Genomic DNA, 23,382 nt, shown 5'->3' on the forward strand with positions numbered 1-23,382 from the left:
AAGTTTTAGAAATGATTACTGTCAACTTCTAGGGAGCTTAAATTCTGCAACCCAGTTTTCTTTAATCTGAAATATATCAGCTTGATTATTAACAATAGTATTTTTTAAGTGATTAACTGCTGTCCTTCTTTCTCTTTCAGATTATCTTAGGAGAGACTCTCTCTGTCTTTTATAACCATTTGCACTCAAACTCATTTGTCAGAAATAACTACATAGCCACTATTTACAAAGCCATTGGAACCTTCATTTTTGGAGCAGCTGCTAGCCAGTCATTGACGGACATTGCCAAGTACTCCATAGGCAGACTGCGTCCTCACTTCCTTGCGGTGTGCCAGCCTGACTGGACACAGATCAACTGCAGTCTGGGTTACATTGAGAACTTCCCGTGCCAAGGAGACAAAGCAAAGATCAATGAAGGAAGGTGAGTCTAAGTGATCTTGTAGGCTTGGTTTTGAGACCTCTTTCATGGCTTGGTAATGTCTTGGGTATGATGAGTTCATAGTGTATGAAATCACAGGTTCTGAACTGGACATGCTGACTGGGTAGTAATATAACGTGGGAGACTGAACACAGAAAAAAATCTAAACTTTATTTACTTTTTCTTTTTCTTTTTTTTTTTTTTTAATTGATAGTGAGAAAACCACTTCCAGAGTAAAAATTTATAGTGTACTTAAACTATGCTTGCTGTGCTGTTCTGATCTCTCTTTTCATCTCCCAAGCTGGGTGGAAGCTTAGTGATTTGGATAAGCAATGCATGTTTTGTTGCAAACATCAAATGAATACTACTATTTCAAGTACAACTGGGAGCCTGCTGAATTGCAGGAGGTCTTGAGTAAAGATACACTTGAATTATATTTGTGCACATATTTATGTTATAACATGAAGATATTGCAGTGGAGTTCTGCTTGGTTGCCTACACTGATTAAGGTAGCACTGGATTTTAGTTAGTTCAAGTGAAGTTTTTACACTAGCCTGAACTTGATTATGCTAATTCTTGAATTCTGTATCTTCTTTTACTCTGAAAACGGTTGTCTTCAGCGTTGGGTAGCTTTAGCTTTCGCCCCTTGACAACTTCTGTGGTATACTTGCACTTCTATTAATACTGTTGGTTAAACTAAGCTGAGGATCACAATAAGTATACAAGTGTAAATATCATTCATATCTTGTTGAAAGCTGCATATGGAAGTTGATGTATATTACATTAAAATGTAATTTTTATTTAAATTAGAAATTCTTAAGTTGATGAGTGTGGGTATTAGTAAGTAGTGTTTTCCTACCTGCTGGTAGGAGAACCCTTTCTTCAGGCATTCTCTGGCATTTAAGTTAGTTTTGATACAGAAGCTGGTGTGCAGTACTTCAAATAATTTTAGGCTGAGTGATTTATGTAAAAATATGCTCTGAAACTTTTATGAAAGTATTGTTGTGTTCAATTCCAGCTAGTCGTGTGCAGAGCTTCTAATACTTATTCAGATGGGAGATTACAAAGAGATTACAAAGATGTGGATATATTTTTAAATGTAGTTGTACTGTGGAAAAGAATACCATACTGTATAAGTTCATTATTGGATATACTGCTTGTTTTTAGTGTTTTAGAAAAGTAGTCTATACAAGGATGAGTGTTCATGTCTCTGAATTAAGGGGTGGAGGGAAAAACAAGTTGATCTCCTGTTAGTGGTGTGAGTAATTAACATGTCAGTTCTCATAAACAGCACAAATGCATGTCTTGATATGATTGCCTTACAGATACTTTCTTTAGTATTATTAAAGATAGTAACTTGCCAAATGGCTGTTTTATCTCTCACTTGAACAAAGCAGGGCCTGGTAGAACAGGAGTAGGTGTGCTGGGTTATTAAAATGATCAGCAATTTACCCGAATTCCTGAAAGAGGAGTAGGCATAGAGGATTCAGGAAGGACACATGACTTCTCCATTCTTTGTTAGTCGTAAGGCACACTTCCCTAACTAGTCTGTGGCAGATTGTTCATGAATTTTGTTAGTGTTCGTGCACTGGAAGGAGTTAATAGAAACCATAGATACTTCCCAGCAGGAGCTGTAAATAAATATTCTGCTGTTTCTCACTTAAGTGTACTTTACTATATTTGCTGGTTTCACTTGTCCAAAATGAGCTTGTAAGCTTGAATGTCTAGTGTAGTTATGTAGGTCACAGAATCGTAGGGGTTGGAAGGGACCTTCAGACATCGAGTCCAACCCCCCTGCCAAAGCAGGTTCCCTCACAGGTCGCACAAGTAGATGTCTAGGAGGATCTTGAACATCTCCAGAGAAGGAGACTCCACCACCTCCCTGGGCAGCCTGTTCCAGTGCTCCGTCACCTCACTGTAAAGAAGTTCTTGCGCATATTTGTGCGGAACTTCCTATGCTGCCGTTTCCCCTTGTCCTGTCTCCACTCACCACTGAAAACAGTCTGACCTCGCCATTCTGCCCCCCATACCTTAGATATTTATAGACCTGGATCAGGTCCCCTCTCAGTCTTCTTTTCTCAAGGCTGACCAGACCCAGTTCACTCAGCCTTTCTTCATAGGAGAGATGCTCCAGGCCCTTCACCATCTTTGTGGCCCTCCGCTGGACTCTTTCCAAGAGATCCCTGTCTTTTTTGTACTGGGGAGCCCAGAACTGGACGCAGTACTCCAGATGAGGCCTCACCAGGGCAGAGTAGAGGGCGAGTATGTTGAACACTGGGGAAAAACTCACGATAAACTCATAATCAAGGTGCACAAACACATGAGCAAAGAAGACAGAACAAACTTAAGGTACTGAAGAGTTGTGAATAATTTTTAGTTCTTAAACAATGTATTAGCTGCTATGTACAGCTTAATTTTTTTTAATATTTCATTGAGGATTATGCTGTCACCTCTGTTTATCGTGTTACGAACTTAGTAGCACGAACAACATACTACACCTAACCTATACAAAAGGCTTTACTGAAACTGAGACTATTTGAACTTTATCCACAGAGTGTTGAGAATAAATGATGTAATATAAAGTATGCAGTGTTACTACTCATTGTCTCCTGAATAATATTGCACGGTATTGTCATGGAGACACTAATAGCCTTATGGAGGAAAGAAATGCAAATTCTGTTTCCATCTGGACATGTAATTCGGACAAGTTCTGCATAGAACTTTAAAATTAGAAAGTATACTTTAATTTTTCTGTTTGTAAAAATCGCTTCCCGAAACAATGTAGAAGTTATAAAAAAAAAAAAAATAAAGAAAGTCAGCTTGTAGAATCAAAACCTGATAAGGGTTGTGAAACATATTGGTAACATAGCATCCAACTTCTTACAATATTGGAAAGCAATGGGCTCCTAACTTTTAAAACTGATGGTTTGTTCTAACTTTCTCATAAGTTGTGCTGTTGTATGAGTGGTCATAAATCTCAAAAATGAATTAACTGGGACAAATCAATTTAACTTAATAATGCTTAAGAATCAATTCAGATATACTCCAGAACTCTGGAGAACTGGCAGGTAGGTTATGAAGGTAATGCAGTTTTGTATTTTTAATACTGTATTTTGGTGCAGCAGTTACTGTGAATGACATTTTTTGTGGTATCTCGCTTGAAACCCTACAGAAAACAAATATGCTTGCTTTCTTAAAAACTAAAGTCTTCTACCATTCATAAAATAGCTGTAAAGTTCTGTCTTTATACAGTTGTATGAATTCTTGCCATCTTTCATTCAATTTCTTCTACTGTTGAATAGAGTAGTCTCTTCAGCTCCAGCCTTGGCTGTTCTTTACAGCATGCTTGTGTGATGCATCAATTCTTATCCTTGATAGATGGTCTGTTTCTACCTCTTGTGCTTTTTTGGTCTGAACTCAGCCAGATGGTGCTTGCTGGATCAAGATCTTTTGCTATTCCTATTTGTTTTCTTGCGCAAGGGGATGGAAGATTCTTACGCTGTGATGATTTTGTCCCTGAAATCCGAGCATCACGTGGTCACTGCCTCCAGTGCTGCTTATGTGTCTGATAAGTTCAGTATATTTGCTGAATAAGATTCAGAGAAGCACCTTTCCTGCGTGGCCTGTCCAGCAACATTGCCAAAAAAGAAAAGCTGTTGAATTGTTTTTACCTGCCACATTGTCTTTTCAGTAGATCTTGAGACTTCTGGTGTTCCCTAAGAAGCCCTCCTGCATATGATGCATCTGGATTCCTATGCCCAGTATGATAAGTGGGTGCTGAGATATCTTGATTTATGTTTTGTTTATAAAATTAAATTTCTTATTAAAACTGAAAAGAATACTTAACAATTTTCCGTATTTCCTGAGCCCTTGGAAAAGCTTGATCATTGGCCTCAAAACATCGAAGCAGACTTTCTCTTTGAGATACTTTAACTTTGCTTTTCCGTTTGCGTCTCCAGCTGTACCTTATAGTGCATTGTAAAAAGAGTCAATGCATATGTCAATGCATAATGTAGTTTCTTGAACTCATTTATCTGTTAGCTTTTATTCATTTATTGACCTTTGATTAATTTGGAGGTGTCTGAGTCTCGTTTCTCAAAACTTCTGCTATTTAAATATTGTTGACTTGTTTCTGGTCTCTTACAGAAACATAGGGTATAAGGATTTTTTGTCTTGTTTGTATATTAAATCTCTTCCAAACTGGATTTCATAATTGCCAGATGTGTCCCTTTGTAATGGGATTTATTGACCATGTGGGTTGCATCTGAAAAATCTGGATTGAATTTCAAATCTGGGTGACATCTGGTTCAAGTTTTTTAGATTTTATGTATTTACACATTTTTTGTATATATAAACATATTGTCATTTGAGCTTCATTGCACAGGAGGGCATGAGAACATAATTCTAAACATTCTTTTGACAAATTAGCCCTGTCAGCAAAAATTTTAGCTGTGATTACAGCTTCAGAAGTAAGCTGCTGTATGTATTATGCATGTGCATAAATGCAATGTCTTTCGTAACCTCTGTTTCTTAGCAAATAGAAGATACTACAGGTGATCTGCAGATGGGTGCAGACAGTGATGATATTTCAACATCTACTGACTCTGCATAAAATATTTGCTATATTTTTGTTGTGTAGTGCATATTGAAAAGACCTTACTGTTAAGACTCTTGCTTTTTTTCTTAGAGTTAATACCCTTCACGGTACCCACTTAAATTCTGAGGACATTTTTCAGAGCTTTTTTTTTTTTTTTTTTTTTTTTTTTTTTTTTAAGGAAACTTCAAATTGAAACGTAATTCTTTAATTTTTCTTGAAGTCCACATTGCCTCTTAATAGGATGGTTGCATACAGAGAGAGAGAGGCAGCATTGGCATGGGTATTTATAAGACATGCTGAACACCTGCAAGTTCATTTAAACTGCAAATGCCAACCTCTAGTAGCTAAACTTGGTTGCAGTGTGCAGTGCAGTTGGTTGGTTTATTCTCTTGCTTTGACAGGTTAAACTAGTTTCCATCTGCACGCCTTCTTGCTCAGTGAGGAGTATTGCCCCCCACCTTCATGTAATCATCCTGGGTGTGTGCAAAAATGCTCTTAGTCTACTTGCTCTGGCTTCCTGTGTTTACTCCCAACTTTTCATGGATGTGGTGCTTATTACGTTTGAGATGGGCAGTGTGGATTTCTCCCAGTGTTATAAACACTGACTTCTGAATACTTTTGTCAGTGGAAAAAAAAAAATCTTAGAAGTTATATCTGAGTATGGTGGTAGGTTGGAACATAAAAGTTCAGAGTCCTGGGTTTGTAGGACTAGGAGAACCTGATGACTAGGCAAGTCCAAGAAGTTGTCCTTGCTGATTTATTTGTCTGCTCACTAAACATATACACACAACTAAAACCTTTGAACTGTAGGTGGTAGATACTAAACCATGTTGCACAAGGCAAGCTACTTTAGAGGCAGTCTGTGCAATCTGAACTGTGTTTGCCTCAAAAGCAGACCAGCAGGAATGTTTGTGTGCGAGAAACACTTTATTTGAAGGTCAGTTTACCATTGAATAGTTGAAAATCTCTAGTTTCAGTCTGTCATGTAGATCCATTAGTAGTAACTGATAGCACAGCTGTTAATGTTCATGACTATGATTGTACTGCTAATGTACAGATTTATATCAGAACTTGGAAGTTTGTGGGGGGAAAAAAACAGCTCCCTATTCCTGTTGATATATTGCTGCCTGCTCTTGGAATAAGCTGTGTAGTCTGCTATTGCAAACTCAAAGTGTAATCTTCAAAGAGGTCTTTAGGAAATTAGAGCTGACTTCTTTGACCTTTATAATTTATTTCAGTACAACTGCCAAGGTGGTGCCCTTGACTAATCATTTGCCAGGAATTTTACTTTCTCTTTGTTTAGAGCTGCCTGTTTGAGCTCTTTCACAGGTGGTGTGTGCAGATGCATGCCAGTGATTGCAGTTAAATTGCACAGAGCAGTACCCAGGAGCTAAGTACCCATGTCAGACAGCTGGCACGGGGCTAACCTGCTTTAAAGTTTAGTTGAGCTTCAAAATAAAGTTGGAAACTCTGATGTTGCTTCTTCTACCTGATGAAAACACCTTCAAAACTAAATGAGGCAATACTCACTAAAATGCAAATCAGTCATGTTTTCTCCCTGTTTCATTAGATAATTTTTGCAATTGGTTTGCTATGGATTTCTTTAAGCCTAGCCCAAAAGACTGGACACTTGCTTCTGATTAATCTGTCTTTGGTAAACAATTGTTCTTTCTGCACTCTCTTGATATTGAGGGTATTTCTAAGATGAAGCATTAGTTTGTACTAAAATAAATTCATACTGGAATACTTCATAAAAACTTTGTTTGGAAACTGAAAAGCTTTGTCAAAAATCAAACCACGCTTAATCATTCAAACATAACTAAATAGTTTACTTATCCAAATCAGATTGTATTAACATAATGAATCAGAAATGTCTCTAAAGTTTGTACAAACTTGTTAACTACATGTTTGCTAGAACTCTACTTTTATGTTGTATATTGCATTCCAATTACTTCTGTAACAGCTTTTAACATATGAGCTCTTACACAGTAGTGAAGTTTGAATGTTGAGTAGTTTTCATCAGAATCTAATCAGTAGCTTTCTCTTCTGAAAAGATGCATGCCAAAAAGTAATTAAGAAGCTTGGACACCAAAGCTGTTGAGGGGATGAATACAATGCCAGATACTTTTTCACTATTAATCAAGTGATATAGCTTGTCCGTTTTGGCATTGGTGTCATTTGAGACATAAAACAGTTAATTTGTGAAGACTTCCACTCCTATCCAAATAATCCTGAGAAATGGAACCTAAAGTCAGGGCACCCACACTTGATGCTTATGAAAAGTTTACATGGAAGGAAAAAGCTGAAATGTGGTAGTGAATTAATCTCTTTAACTTTAAAAACTTTAGAAGCTGCTCCTGGGCTACAGTGAATAATGAAGTAGGGTTGTTCTTAATCTAGATAACAAGCTGCCTCTGCAATAGAAATTAACTGGTGATAGGAGGAACTGATATGAAAGATGAGCTCGCAATAAGCAGCTGAGAAGCCATTCTGCAGTCTGGATCATGTGTCTGATCTTCCTTTTCCTTTATTCTAATGAGATCATGGCCCATCTACATGAAAAGAGCTTCTACGCTAACCAGACTTAAATGCTTAAATGTTGGTTTGAGTCTATTGATGCTTTCACTCTCACTTTTTCCTGTATTACTGATAAAGTAAACAAGTTCCTAATTTTTTTGTTTGTTTGGGTGTTTTTTTTTTTTTTTTTTTTTTAAGATGCTAACTAGAGGCATAGGAAGAAATAAAGCACTCCGATTGTGTGTTGAGTTAAACTGAGTGACACAGTCAAACCTGACAGAAGAAGACTTAGAGGTGGTTCTGCAGCGTGAGTGTGCAATGCTGTTGCAATATGCTGGTAGGTTGGTCTTGGTAATACTGTCTTCAAAACATACATGCTTGTGCATGGTAAGAATATTAGTTTTGGTAACTTGTTACTTCATGAATGGAAACTGAAGAAGAATATTTGTAAATCCAAGAGTAGTCATGACCTGCTCATTTGAAAAGAAAAAGCAGGAGACTAATCCATCTTTTTCCCCCTACTGGTTATCTCACAGTGCAGTTTACTCTTCTAGTAACTGCATGTCAATATGCACAATATGTACAAGGTGACAAATGCAGAACAACCAGGTAACTAGTTGTTGCCCAAATAGATTATCCTGCTAATGTGCAATCTGTCTGTTTAAAAATGGCAAAACAGATATTGCATGTTATCTGCCTGTTTCCATGTACTGTGGGGTAAGGGAAACCCAGTAGACTGTGTTTGCCGAGGCTTAAGAGCCTGCTCAACCTAGTAGTGAAGACGAGCATTCTGACATTCAGTGAAGTGAAACCACTGTACAATAATCCTGACATATGAAAAAGTTGACTTTCTTCCCCCACTTCTTACAGTATTTACAAAGCTTGTTTCAAAAGACTTGTGGAGAAGGGGGAGGAAAGTAATTGCAAATAGGAAAAAAAAACAATCTACAACAAAAACTTGCTTATTTCTTCCTAGAACCTCTTTTTTTTTTTTTTTTTTGTTTTTGTTGTTGTTAGAATTTTAGAATCCTTAGAATTGTAAGGGACACTTAAGTGTCACTTAAGGGCCACCTAGTCTGACTCTCCTGCGATGAAGACTGACATGCACAGCTAGATCCAGTTGCCCAGGACCTGATTCAACCTCACCTTGGAAGTCTTCAGGGACAGGGAATCCACCACATTGCTGGGCAATCTGTTCCAGTGCCTCACCACCCTCACTGTAGAAGGCTTTCTCCTTACATCTAACCTAAATCTACGCTCTTTGAGCTTGAAACTATTTCCCTTTGTTCTGTCACCACAGACCCTGCTAAAGAGTCTGTCCACTTCTTTCCTGTAGCTCCTCTTTAAATTCTGAAGGGCTGCTATCAGGTCACCTTGGAGCCTTCTCTTCTCCAGGCTAAACATCCTCTGTTCTCGCAGTCTGCTCTCACAGGAGAGGTGTTCCATTCCATGGATCATTTTTGTGGCTCATCTCTGGACACACTCCTACAGGTCATGTCTGTCCTTTCCTGTGGACTCCACAACTGGATGCAGTACTCCAGGTGAGGCTTCACCAGTGTAGAGAAGAGGGGCAGGAGCACCTCTCTTGGGTTGCTGGCCACACTTATTTTGATGAAGCTCAGGATACAGGTGATAGTTATTAAAATAAGCAGAAACTTTTGATTTGTGTAAGGTAAGAACATGATGATGTTCTCCTTTTTCTTTTTTTGAAGACAGCTATTACACATTTCTTATTCTGCAGGCTTAGTCTCTTGGCATGCTTTGTCTGCACTGGCAAAGTTTGCTTATTATCTGCCATCACTTAAAGCAGAGCTGGGTGGCTCTGCATTCCTGTCTCAGATATGATTGTAGAAGACAGTAGAAGTTTCACTTAGAAATGCCTTTGTTGGTAAAATTGCCAAAGTGAGGCAAAAGAAAGACTGGCAACTCTCGGAGACTTTTTTACTTCAGTCTGGGTTTAACCAGTGGATATGAGAAGGGAGAAAGTGGCAAAATTTGAATAATACTGTCTTGTGAAAGTGGATTTCTGTCTTCTAAGTAGGCTTGGATATTGTTAAATAGATGACTTGTCTATGCATTTAATTGATCATTCTTTTCTCTGCAGTGGAGTGCCAAGTACTTCAAGATTTATGTCCCTGCTGATGTCCTTGGAAGTTGTTTCTGCACAAGTCTGTAACTCTTCAAGAGAGTGGGTGCTGTGAGAACATGTTGATCACTGAGTGCAGAATTGATTGTTTTTAAAGCATGTGCTACTTCAGCTTGTGTGTAGGCCTATCACTTCATTAAACCAAGTCCTCAGGGCATTAAAATTCTAGGAATATTTCCCTGCCAAGTGTGCAGAGCTGTCTGACTTATTTGAAATCGATGTGCTGACCTGCAGTTCTCTTGGTCGTTTATTCCGCTTCAGATCAATGAAATGTGTAGCACAAGTGTCAGGAGAAGCTTTGAGTCAAGATGTGGAGGGTCTGAAGAACCTGAGGATAGAAATGATTTGCCAGCTAGTTTAGGGAGTGTTTGGTTTTGTGTTGGTGTGGAAGTAGATATAATATTGGGTCTCCTGTTTTTCTGTTACTGAATCATTCCATAATTCAATACTTATTTTGGGAAGATTTCCTTATTCAAATCTATACCGCTTTTATATAGCACCACAAAACATTCTTGCTGCTTAGATATGGGTCTATCCTATTTATTTATTTATTTTTTTTAATTTCTAAAGCTTCCTTTTAGTTTCTTACTATTCAATACTGTACTGTACTAGCTCTTTCCTTCTTCACTGAGGCTGTTCACTTCCCAGTCAGACTCTTGTAGAGAACAGCACTTTGCATATGTTGTGTTGTCCATGCAAACACATTATATGGAGACATGACATCAACTGGTTCATAAACTTCTGATGTTAAGTAGTTTGTTTCTTAAACAGTGTGCATTACAAACTACTATTAAGCAGAACTTGTTACCTAAAACATGCTTTTTGTAAATGAGTGTAAAATGATGTTCCTTTTACTTGTGGCATGCTATGCTGATTCCTGTACAAATGTGTAACTGCTAGAATCTCTACAGATAACACTGTAAGGGTAGCATAGGACTGTTACAAGTGTTTAAATGAAAATTAACAATTTTGTTTGGGTGCTGAATATAGGTAGTTACTCTAATTAGGAGCTATAAAATGGGATACCTACCATGACAGGTCAAAATTGAGTCTCTCATAGTTGGAGGGAGTTGGGTGGTGGTTTTGTGATGGTTTTTTTCCTAAATTGTCTCTCTTTTGCAAAAACTTTTATCATGTCTTTCTATACCCCAGGTATTTCTACATCCCAGCTATTTGTACAGATTAGGGGAAGATTTCCTTGACAGCAGCCCTGAAGAGAAGGACTAGAGGGTTCTGGTGGATGAAAAGCTGGACATGAGCCAGCAGTGTGTGCTTGAAGCCCAGAAGGCCAACTGGGGGTGGCCAGCAGGGAGAGGGAGGTGATTGTCCTCCTCTACTCAGCTCTTGTGAGGCCCCATCTGCAGAACTGCATCCAGGCCTGGGGCCCACAGTACAGGAAGGATGTGGAGCTCTTGGAGTGGGTCCAGAGCAGGGCCACTAAGATGATCAGAGGGCTGGAGCACCTCTACTACGAGGAAACGTTGAGGGAACTGGGCCTGTTTAGCTTGGAGAAGAGAAGGCTGCAGGGAGACCTCATTGTGGCCTTCCAGTACTTAAAGGGAGCGTGTGAACAGGCTGTTCACATGGGTGGATAGTGATAGGACAAGGGGGAACGGTCTTAAACTGAGACAGGGGAGGTTTAGGTTAGATATTAGGATATTATATATTAGATATTAGGAGGAATTTTTTCCCACAGAGGGTGGTGAAGCACTGGAACAGGTTGCCCAAGGAGGCTGTGGATGCCCCATCCCTGGAGGCATTCAAGGCCAGGCTGGATGTGGCTCTGGGCAGCCTGGTCTGGTGGCTGGTGACCCTGCACATAGCAGGGGGGTTGAAACTGGATGATCATTGTAATCCTTTTCACCCAGGCCATTTTATGATTTTATGCATCTGTTTACACTGTGAAAAATCTAGAAAACTTACTGCTCTGTACAGCTCTAGTAGGTAATGCAGCTGGCCTTGTACCTTGTTAGGAATATCTTATCCTCAAACTGTACCATATTTCCTTACAGAAGCCTTGGATAAAGGGGATGGCAGTTTACATATTGTGAGGTTTACTGTCTACAGAAGGTGATTCAAGAAATGCTGCTTTCAGATAATATATAAACTCGTAATACATAATATATAAACAGTATATATATATATATATATATATATATATATATAAAAAAAAAAACAATAATACATAAACTCGTGGCAAAGCTAAGCTACAGAAAAGCTAACCAGCCCTTAAGTTCTCTTATTTTAAGACCTTTTTTAGATAGCGAGCTGCACTGTACACATTAGGAACTAAGTATGCTTTAGATATCAGTTGATTTTTTTTTTTTTTTTTTTTTTTAGCTGAAATTGGTTTGATGTTACTTCTTAAGTTACTCTTCTATCTTGGTAGTAATAGTGGGAAGAGCTTTTGATTTTTCCTGATTAAATGAAGCTTTGCTCCTCATGTTCTAATTAACCAGTTGAGGTAGATACTGAGTAAAAGACAGATTGCAGATCTGGTCTTTTGACTTTGGACTTGCTGGTTTTGAAAGAATTGAAACAAAACTTTACGTTTACCAACATTATTTCATGACATGGGAACAATATCCCATGAAACCATTTGAATGCTCACGAAATCTGAGATGCAAATTCCTACTGGGATAATTTGCCCTTCATTAACCAAAGTAGAGTTTTTCAGGATTGTCTATAGGATTTTTATCTGCAAAAATTCTAATACTTTGGTCATTTTAGAACTAGTAAGTGCTGGTGTGTATATATGTATGTATATATATATATATATTAAATATATATAGTATTTATAATATTTAATTACTTTTATTTCTTAATTGTTATTTACTTGTAAAATTCCTGAGTCATGGCAGGCCAGCACTGGCAATGTGCTTCCAAGGAGGCCTGGGCTGTGAAGCAGGTTGTCTGGTACAGTAGACAGGATGTTTTGCTGGCTTTGAGATGGTATTTGTGTGCTGAGGAATGGTCATGAAACCTTTTCAAAATATTTTAACTGAAACAATGGAAAAGCATTAAGATTTTTAACAATTTTTGTTTTATTTTTAACAAGTCCAGAGACAGCAGTATTGCCAAAGAACTTTCACTGGGATTGCACAATGTACAAATTGGATCAATATTTTGTCCAAGTTGTATTTTTGGCAATACTTCATGTGCTAAACACTAAGTTTTCAGTCATGTACAGCTAATTTAATCTGTCAGATGAGAGTGCACTTAAATTTTGCAATCTTCAACCTGGAACAAGGTATTCTTAATGTTACACTGTGCTTATGTTTGTCTAGAACCACGAATGTCTGTAGGCTGCAACATATTTAACATATTGATTCAAAAAAAACAAATGTAAGAAATCTTTTCTCTCATTCAATAACCTTCTGAATTCCTTCAGCTGGCAGTGTGTTGCCCTCAGGAGATACAGGAGAAGATCTTAAGGACAACAGCAATAACCTAAATGGTGGTGGATAAAATACTGGCATAGAATCTGGGAGTTCATTGTTGGTGCTTCATTGTTGGCGCTTCAAGAGTACTTGGTTGCTGTGTCCGACAGACAGAACTTTCCAGGTTCTTGTCATTCTGGCTCTCACAGCAGAGTTCTAAACAGATCTTAACCCAGAAGAGTTAAGAAGTTCTGGAGTAGAGGAAGGTTATCCTGCAAAAATTGCAGTCTTTTTTTTTTAATTTTAAACATCTGAAGATGTTTTTATACTGAAGAATTGAAAACATCTGTGATACTTACATGTACAAAGCTCATCTTTTTGGAGTTCATTCCAGTTTCTCTGAAACAAAGCTCTTAGTAGTGCTTGAAATAGCTCAAAAATAGCTGTTTTTGAGTAGTTTGAAAGTCCAATATAGTCAAATGTAAACTAAGAGCTACAGAGAACACTTGATGTAAGTTTCTTACTCCTCTGCAGTGCATTTCTTAATGCTGTGCATGCAAACTAATCATGCAGTTTTGGAGTTTTGTGCACGAGATTGCTTTCTTACCTCCCTTGTGGTATGTCTGCGGTAAACCCGATTACCTTGCGGCACGCTGTTATTCTTTGACGGGGAGAGCAGACTGACTGAGACTTTTTACTGATCCCTGATTCAGGCCCCCAGGTGCAGTGACCAGCTGGGACACCTGCTGGAAGTGGCAGGGAGCTGCCTGGGAATCCACAAAACTTATTAACCTGTGCTAATTTGTTTGTCAGGTTTAAGTGAGGGTGTAACACAGCACCCTTAAATTACACAGAAGACTGAGTGAGACCTGCTAGATAACCTGTGAAGAGACTTCAATGTTTTCTCAACAATGTGCTCTGTGTAATGTGTAGAAGAGAGCTGAAGTATAGTTTCATTTCCCCGTTTAGGACTGGATCAGAAATCTCTTAGCATTTTGTTGTCTCTTCTTGACGAAGAAGTGGCTGGGCTTTGTTCTGTGCCCTGTCAGGCATCTGCTGTTCTGTGCTTTTTTTCTAAGCCACTTCCCTAAAGGTGAAGTTGGTGATGAAGTGGTGATGTTAGTGCCTTTCAGCCTGGGCCTTCCAGAAGCTGTTTAGAAGTCAGAGGTAGTGTTGCCTTCCCTAATGGAAATAGCCAAGTGTAAAGCTGTTTCTACAAATACAGGGTTAGGTGTCAGCTTTGGCACTTGGCTAGCTGCCTTTCTTCCCTTCAGTGGCAGACAATCATGGTCTATATGAACTCTCACATTTCAGAAGTGTGCACATCTAAATAGGAGCAGTTTATGTTGTCTCTTGATGGTGACATACAGTAACTACGCTGTTTGTGTGCATACTGTGATTATCTGACAAACACTTGATTTTTAATTGGTATATTTAGGCTTTTTGTCCTGAAAATTTTCAGAAACGTCAGAATGCTAAACAACTATTCTGCTCTAATATACGCTGTTTCTAGTTTCAGGATGTGCTTGCTTACAGGTCGAACTTGAGTTGAAGGACAGGGAGTTACTGCCTGATGCTGAGATCAACTTGATGTTGAAACAGTGGGGCTTCTGCTAATTGTCAAAACCTACTGACAGAAACAAATGATGTCTGTTATGCCTTGATAGCAATCTTGAAATGGCATGGGAATGTTTGTTTTTTTTCCTGTTAACTTCTGTAAGATAATATCACTGTGGCAAACGTGGAAAAATACTGAAATGTCTGTTGTTTTTTCTTCCAGACTATCATTTTATTCTGGCCATTCTTCGTTCTCCATGTACTGCATGCTATTCCTAGCAGTAAGTATGTTTTTTCCATGTATTTAATAGTGGGGAAAAAACAACAACAAAAAAAGTAACCCAACCCAACTCTTATTTACCTGATGCAAAACTCTACAATAAGAAATGTTTGATTTGATTAGGCTTTGCATGTTTCATTAAAGAAATAAATTAATACAAAGCCCTAGACTTAAGCTTAATCAAATATGAATGAGTCCATAAGTTCTAAACAGGAGACCAACTTTATTTTCTAATTCTTTCTACTTTTACATACCTCTCCTTTTTCCTCACCCCAACAGGAGAAGAGTTAAAGGGCATGGGAAGTGAGGGCTGCAGTTTAGCTGCAGAAATAAAAATAAGACTACAATTTTTTTGATAGTTTCCAATGTATGAGGATTTGAAGGGCTTCTTCCTTGACTGTTGATTTTCAATTTCAAGCCTAAAGCCTCATACGCTTCAGTTCAAGTTAGCTTGAGTCAAAAAACTCCTCCTAGAATAAGCTTTGTAACACTAAAAATTGGATACTTATATACAATATGCTATAATGTTTCTCATCTGCTCAGCTGTGTTTTAAAAAAACAAAAACAAAACAACCACTGTTTTTTTCCTTGTTCATTGTCACTTCTAGTCTCCGAAATCATACAGGTCTACTTGTGATGCAGTTCCAAAAAACGGAATACATGGATCAAAACCACCATTTCCATGATATGATGAAGCTATTACTGTTATGTAGCAACCTAATACTGACTTGTCCTGCTGTGTTCAATTGTCCCTTAACCTCTTCTTACATGGTTTCATGATCCCTGTGAGAATATGATGTTGCAGCCCTTCAGAAGCACAAACTTAGACCAGAGAAAATTTACGATGTATATGATAATAATGAGTCTGGTTTATAATAATCTGTACTGACTGGATGAAAGTCATTGGTCATAGATGTGAGTCTGTCTGAACTTTTATCTCTGCTACTTGTATGAATGAGTCCAGCTTGACATGTCTTGTGGGGAAGGTGGTTGTGAGCAGGACTTTTCAGCCAGTATGGACTCAGAGAAAGGTTGCTGTTTTGAAATCTTGCCTCATAATGAAAACTCCCCCTACCTGTGCTCAATCTTCCTATGCCCTAGTTATTTGCCTTAACACTGAGACAACATCTGAATAGCATGAGTGCTGTGTAATGATATTTATGCTTGGACTTCCAGGCTCTGTTTAATTTGCTAGGATTTTAGAAAAAATGCAACCTTTGTCAAAAAGAGCAAGATTTTTATTTGCTATTCTTCTTTTGAATATGCGAGTTTCTTCACATGGTTTGAATAACCCTGTCTGTAGTAGCCTGTACGTGTGCTTGGTGGTTTCTTTTCTAAATTCATGCTTGTGTGCAGAGTTGCTGAACTCATGAACTGAGATGCAATCAGCTATGGAGTTTTGTGTGCTTATCTGCATGCTTCACACTTAGCAACCTTCTGCATGGGGAAGGAGGTAGACAATATGAGTCAGATCCTTCTGTGTCCCATTTTAAAATGCTGTAAATACAGAGCTTGTATCAGTCCCTTAACCTGCAGGTGTACAGATATCCTTAACTCTCATAACAAGGCATTTGTGAAGCAGTGATGTATTGCACATAAATTCATATATCATTCAGGTGTGGCAGAAAAATGCTCAGAACAGAATTACAAATGTTAGAGAAAGGAAAGCAGTCTTGAAATTGGAAGTACACAAGAAGGAACATAATTTCAAAGTGTGCTCAAAGGCCTGCATTGGACCTGTTTGGTCACACATTCAGCCTCATGGTGGCTGCTGCTACAGTTTCGGCTCTTGGGAGATGGTGCAAGAAACTGCTGTTGTAACCCCCAGTGTTTGGATATTGTGCTCAGAAAGTGAAATATTGTCAGTCATTGAAGGAATTTATCTTCTCACATGTTTCCTACTAAACTATACCCTGAGTTCACACAGTCCAATTTTGATAAGACCTTTTTTTTTTTTTTTTTTATAGCAGTCTGACCCTGCCTGGGGGAGGAGGTGTTCTTTTTCTTTTCCTGCACCTCTGTTTCTTGTTTAACTTCTCTGGCTGAGCAGTACAAACAGTAGGAGACTTTGAGATTAGAGTTGTTTTTTCATATGAACATCTGAAGAAGGCTAACAACTTCTGTGCAGGTGTAGGTGTGTTTTTCTGCTAATTAATATGGTATCGCTGCATACCAACCTTTGCATTGACTGTGGTCTTGGTAGTTTTTTTAAAAAGCAAACCACAAAACAAAAGTATTTAAGCAGGCAGCTACTACAGGAAGATGAGGCAAATGCTTTCTCACCCTCCTCCTTGCCCACGTGGCAAGGCAGAGTGCTGCTCCTGGCTCTAAACCAGGCCTGCAGCATTTGATAACCTGTTTGTTCACTGAACTTTGATGCTGGCTTCATCTGCCTTTGCACACTTACTCCAGCTGCAGTCTGAGTCATGAGCAGGACAAAATTGTGAACATGTGGCATTACTCATAGCAGCGTTAATCATAACCAGATGCTGGTTTCCTAAGGACTAGAGGAATCTGCCTTGTGTGTACAGCAGAACGTGTTCTTTTAACTGTTCTGAATGCATGTACGCTGGCAGGTTGTGCATGAAGGAGTGGTACTGGGAGAAGTCAAATGGGAAATGATCACCGCCACAGATAGCACAGGCATTGCTACTGTAAAGTGAGGATGTGCTTAAAATATGTGGCTTAAATCAAGATAAATTGCAGAATATTAGATAAGTAATGGAATGCCTCTTCAGCTCAGTTACCTGAGACAGAATTGCTGTGTAAGAAGCAAGTTAAATGGTAGCTGCACATTCTGTTATGTACAGGAGCACCTGGTGGATTTAAAAAACTAATAAGAGGTGATATATAACTTCCAGTAATTTTAGATGCTTTGACTTCTAAACAGCTACAGTTATGTTTTCTGGAGGTTTCATTAGCATGGAAGCAGGGTTTCTGACTACATGGTCTCAATTTCCTTGCTTCAGGAATCCCAGAAGAAAATCTGATTTAAGTATCTATAGAGAATTATGCCTTGGGATTACTGATGAGCAGAAGTGCCAGCTGAAAAACATGGCAGTCTGAACAAAATGGAAAGGATAAGAGCTGGAAAGTGTAAACTTCCAAACTGAAAATACATAAATTACACCTGGGAGGAGCTAGGGAAACATGAATGAATACCACGTCCTCTGAACTGTTCAAAATGAATAGTCTGAAGTAAATCAGAACTGGGAATTTGAAGCTTTTCTCCTTAGTTTGTCCTCTGGTTTGTAGAGAGCAGAAGTGAACTTTTAACTTCAGGGATGGGAATATTTACTTGTATGTAACTTGAACGTGTATTTTTGGGAAGCTTTGCTCACCAGTATTTACAGCTACTTAATATTACCTTTCTGAATTTCCCTTTGTGAGCAGTTTGCCTCCCTTACATCTGCTAAGGTTGTCTAAGTAAAAGGAATGAATCTTTGATTCCACATCACCTGAAATACATCCATAATGGATAGCAGCCTCATTAAGCTGGTATCTGGTTAAAGCCTTCTACAGAAATCTGTAATGAGCTTAAATCTTGTTATTGTACCTGGATTTCCAGTGTGTTTATGTGCAAAATCTTCAGCTGAATTGATCTCGTGTAGCTTGCTGTGTGTGACTGCATGGCATGAAAATAGACACAAGGATGGTTCATGAGATGGCTGGAGATTCATGATCCTTGAGGTCCCTTCCAACCCTGGCCATTCTGTGATGGTGCCTATGGTTAATGAGACTTCCCACTGGGAGAGGCAATCTGTTCATCCCTTTGGAAAAGGGGAAGGATGCACTAATTCTGTTTCATAAAACACTTATCTAACATTTTTGGAAGAAAGATAATACAGAATATCTCTTTAGTATCTTTAGGAAGTGTTAAATAGCACCAAACTGGATATTATGATGCCATGTTACTGTCAAAAAACTGTGGTGTCTGGCAGACCAGTTTAAGATCTGAGTTTTTAGGCTAGACTTGTTTGCTTTTAGTCTTTTTATTTGTCATCTTATGGAATGAGTTGTAAAGTGTCAGGCCAGGAAGCAATGATGGTGAATGTGTTTTGGGATTCTTTTGGCTGAGATAGATGGATCAGCTTGAGACTGAACTGTTATCTATGGGAAGCTTTTGCTAACAGCAACTTCATGTTGAAACCATGGGGACATTGAGCAGCAGCAGCATCTGGGAACCTAGTGATTTAGTAACAGATGCTGGAGCACAAAATGTTGGCATCCCCACCCCTTGCTGCTCCTTTCCTTTCATTATTAAACAGCTGACACATTCCCCCTTGTATTAACAAAACCATCTTATCTGGATTGGAAGATAGGAGGACAAGTGTAACTGAACACCTTTCCTAGCAATTTCTCTGCTACTAAAATATCATTCCTGCCTTGAAAGTAGATACTGCTGTCCATCAACACTTCAGACTTTCATTTAAAAAAAAAAAAAAGTTGTAAATGTTCTATCTGAAATCTACCTAAGTTGTTCAATGTGTGCTCTATCTTCATTGGCCAGAATGACCCTTTTGCAACCACTGCAGTTGGCAGCAATGGGTGCAGCCCTGAGAATTGAGTTGCTGTAATGGAGTCGGACTTGGCTGCAGGTAGCCTGAGCATGTTACTGGCTGCGCCTTGCTAGGGTGAGGAATTGTGCTCAGGAACCAGCCAAGCTGCCATGCTATTCTGGGGAGAGTAATGTGGGATGGGGGGGTAAAGAATCTGTGAAAGGTAACTTGAGTTGCTCACAAGCTCTTCCACTGTTCACTGGGAAAGTAGATCTTGTGTGCTCATGGAAGCAGGAAATTATAGAAGAGAACTAGAGAGCAATTTGTATTTCAGTGACCTGGACTGGCAGCCTATGCCCTGTGCAGAGAGGCAACATGCTAGACACAAATGGAAGCTGCGCTTAGGCTGTTTTTTGGTTGGGGTGTTTTTTTTTTGTTTGTTTGGTTTTTTTTGGTTTTTTTTTTTTTTTTTGGTGGGTGTGTATATATTTATAATTCTAAATGTGAAAATCAGACGTTGCTCCTGAAATCTTGTTTATGTTGGGATTAAAGGTTGGGTGCAGCAATTCCCAAATAAGGGCCTGGTAGCCTTTACCACAGTATCTTACATACGTCTGTTTGCACGGCAGTGTTTCTTCACTTTCCCAAATAGTACTTGAACTAAGCTATGGAAGTCCCTAGTGAGTTCCTGCCCATGTGAAAGTTGAGGACTGTCTGGTCTTCAGAAACTAATAGGAGGACATGTCTTACTGAGAGTATTTTGTGTGGCTGTAGCTTTGGGCAGAAGCATGTTACTTGAAGCACAAATTAAAAAATAAAGGATAACTGGTCATGCTATGAGACTCAAGGATGGAGACGCTTGCGTTTCTCCTACTTGCATACTCTCCTAGTACTCATTCAGTACCAGTGTTTAGACTTCTCAGTAGCAGGCAAATGAAAAGAGACTTCTATAGTGCACTTGGGAGCTGTTGGTAGTGATGAGATTATTGTGAATTAGCTCCTGCAGGACGAAGATGAAAGCATTTCCTTGCAGAGTTCACCTTCTGTAGAGGCTTCTGTAATTTGGTGTTTGCTAGAGGAACAGAAGCAAATACTTTTCTCATCAGAAAAGGACAAGCGTTAGTTTTTGGAGTAAAATAGAATGTTGAAGTTTTCCCTGCTTTATGGTAAAAAGTGATGTCAGTAAACTATTTCTACAATGTACAGCTAAGCTGCAGCTGGAGGATTACTAAACAAAACAACTGAAGAATTATTACTTGTCTGGTGGAAATGTCTGTATAAAATACATTGACTGTACTTTCAGTTTGCCTTCTAAACTAGTACATGACAGGAGGTTTCTCTGTTGCATGGGAGGCAGCTCTCACAGTATCAAATAATCTCTGATGGCAGTGTGCAGCTGTCTGAGGCTAGGTGAATATGTATACTGCCTTTTTGCCCTCCTCTGGCAAACTTTGTTTCCTTTATTTATCTGTCCAATGGAGCAGCTCCCTGACCAGCACATCATGTTCAAACACCAGAGGTGGCTCAGGTGTCAGGAGGAATGCCTGGGTGGAGTGTATGAGGATAGAGTTTCAGCAGCAGCCCATGTGCATCTCCACCTGGAACTAAGTGCAAACCTATATCCTTTTCCTTCTATAAAAAGGGAAAAATATTTCTGAATTGGTGGCTTCTTTCTCCTTTGTTTTCTGACCACTCCAAAGAAAATAGAGATGCAGATAAAACAGGGATCATAAGTAGAGTATTTAATAAGTAAAGTATTTTGATTTTAGTTGGCTGTAGTTTAGGTTTCGGCATACAAAAGCTACACCTATTTATTAAATGATATCTAATGGCCTTATGGTAGGGTTAGGGTAGTATGGTTAGGTTGTGGTTGGACTCCATGATCTTTAAGGTCTTTTCCAACCTGAGTGATTCTGTGGTAAGTATTTATTTATTTAAGAAAATTAAACCTCATTAGGAAGGCATAACAGACCTTAGTCTCCAAGCTTTTTTTTTTTTTTTTTTTTCTTTCTTTTTGAAGATCCTCAACTCATGGTTTACTTAAATTGTCCTACACCTTTGTGGTTCATAAATTGGTAAGTTTTCTGTTTGGATGCAAGTATGTCTTTTAAAATTACTTCAGTTAGGCACTACATGTTAACATCAAGCTTCACAAAAATGCACACTGGATTCCTGGTTTGCTGGCAGTGCTTGGCTGGTTGATGCCTAGAGCCCTGCGTTTATAAATGGTGCTTTGGGAATGAAGGGAGCTCTTGCAGTTGTAATTAATGGTTGCAGAGTGCGAGCTCATGTGACTGCTATGCTGTTTCTCAGCACTTCTTGTGCCTGTTGGGACACTTGTGCTGAGAATTTGCAATTTTTACTCAGTCTCCTGGATTTCCTATACTGCTTGGAATTCTGGAGTTTTTGCTAACAGAGCAAAAATAAGAATAATAGGTTCTATACAAAATGGCTTTTGTACAAAGTAATCTCTAAGTTTCTTCTAATGTGCAAAAGGGTGGAATTAATCTCCATACTTTCACAGGAGTGGAAAGCTTGGAAGATGTGACAGGAGGCCTTTTTTTCTTCTGTGTTGCCTATTGCAAGCAGAACAGAGAGGTCTTGGTCTGTGGATTGCTGAGCAGGAATAGGACGGAATAGATGGCAGGTCATCCGCGTGTCTTAATGCTTTTTGTTGCTTCATAGCGTTATGAAAAAAACAACCAACAGGGTGAATGTATGGTCTCATCTCCTCCATTCTTTTGCAGGGTCATGTTGAATAACTGCTTATATTGAAAATACTCAGGTGCAAACTTTTGTCTTGTATAAGCTTGTATCAAGGTTATTGGATTCTACTCTCCCTACAGATAGGCCATGCTTAATAAGTGCTGGAGATGGAGGATGGATTGCTTCGTTGGCTGTCAGTGCATCCACAGAGCTTGCTTGTGGAAGACCTTGCCATCTGAGAACAGGAGGACTGTGTCCTGAAAGGATGTATTTGATATGTCAATAGAAACACAGTTTTTCTGTCCTTCAGTGTGCCTAGATTCTCAGCCTTTATTCTTACATTCTTATCCTCAGGTCTTCTGGAGGCCCTCCGTAATAATTGCTGAGGCTGGCTGTTTTTTCTGAAGTCTGAATGGCTGCTGGTGCCTCCCGTGCTTTCCATTCTTCCTTTCACTTCTTCCGCATTAACAACGTAAAACCCAAACATACAACCTTTGTACCCAGTCCCTTCACCCCATAAACAATAATGCTAACTACATACATGTGTGTGCAAGCTTGAAGTAGCTTGAAGTAGCTTTTATGCAACGCCAGTTCAGAGCTTGGACTGGGAAAAAATCCTTATGGTGGGGTTCTGCAGCACTGACTGCTCCTCGTGGCTCTTTGGATTTCTGGGATCAGCTGAATTGTGCTCTTTCTTGATGCTCAGGTAGACACCATAAAACTGAGGATAGACGATGACCAAAAATAGACCAAGTATGAAGTTTGTGTTGGACTACTGTGGTGTCTCCAAGTTGGGCTTATTTGATAGGAAAAACTGATCTTCTGCTCTTTTCTTTTTCTGCTGACCTTTATCTCTTTTACTTGGGCAAATTCAGAAGTGTTCTGATTCTTCCATGTCTTGGGGAGGTCTCACCAGGATAACAATTGTACTTTCTGGCTTGCTTAATTAATTTTACAATGCAATGAATATAGTAGGATTGAGGCAAAAAACAGTCGGGGGAGGAGGGGAATGGAGAAATAGGTGCATCTCCAAAGGGAAACCCATCTTCTCATTCCTTGAGACAGAGTAGGATACATTTACGGAATGTAATTAAAAAGGCCCTTTGGCATCAGGAAATTTTAAAATGCTGTTAAATTAAACAGCTTTCAAATGATGACAGAACAAATGAATAGGTGGACAAATTAAGTCTATATGGGTAATGGAGGAGGGAAAGAACACACAATGTTTTCTTCATTTTCCTTCCCTTCTTGTAGGAAGACTGGCGGTGACTTAATGAAAAAA

At 38.9% G+C, this 23,382-nt stretch overlaps 1 protein-coding gene across 2 annotated transcripts in view; it reads left to right on the forward strand.

The window, feature by feature from the left end:
• The window catches only part of PLPP1 (phospholipid phosphatase 1), a gene marked incomplete at its 5' end in the record, with an annotated part of 54,700 nt that overhangs the window by 26,226 nt on the left and 5,092 nt on the right, over nucleotides 1–23,382 (forward strand). For both annotated transcript variants that reach the window (XM_079548037.1, XM_079548038.1), the window contains 2 exons: nucleotides 141–421; nucleotides 14,839–14,896. In XM_079548037.1, coding sequence (XP_079404163.1) covers nucleotides 141–421; nucleotides 14,839–14,896 — 339 coding nt within the window. The remainder of the gene's footprint in view (nucleotides 1–140; nucleotides 422–14,838; nucleotides 14,897–23,382) is intronic.

The sequence above is a fragment of the Tetrao urogallus genome (genome assembly GCF_951394365.1).
Source record: "Tetrao urogallus genome assembly, chromosome: Z".
Lineage (NCBI taxonomy): Eukaryota > Metazoa > Chordata > Aves > Galliformes > Phasianidae > Tetrao > Tetrao urogallus.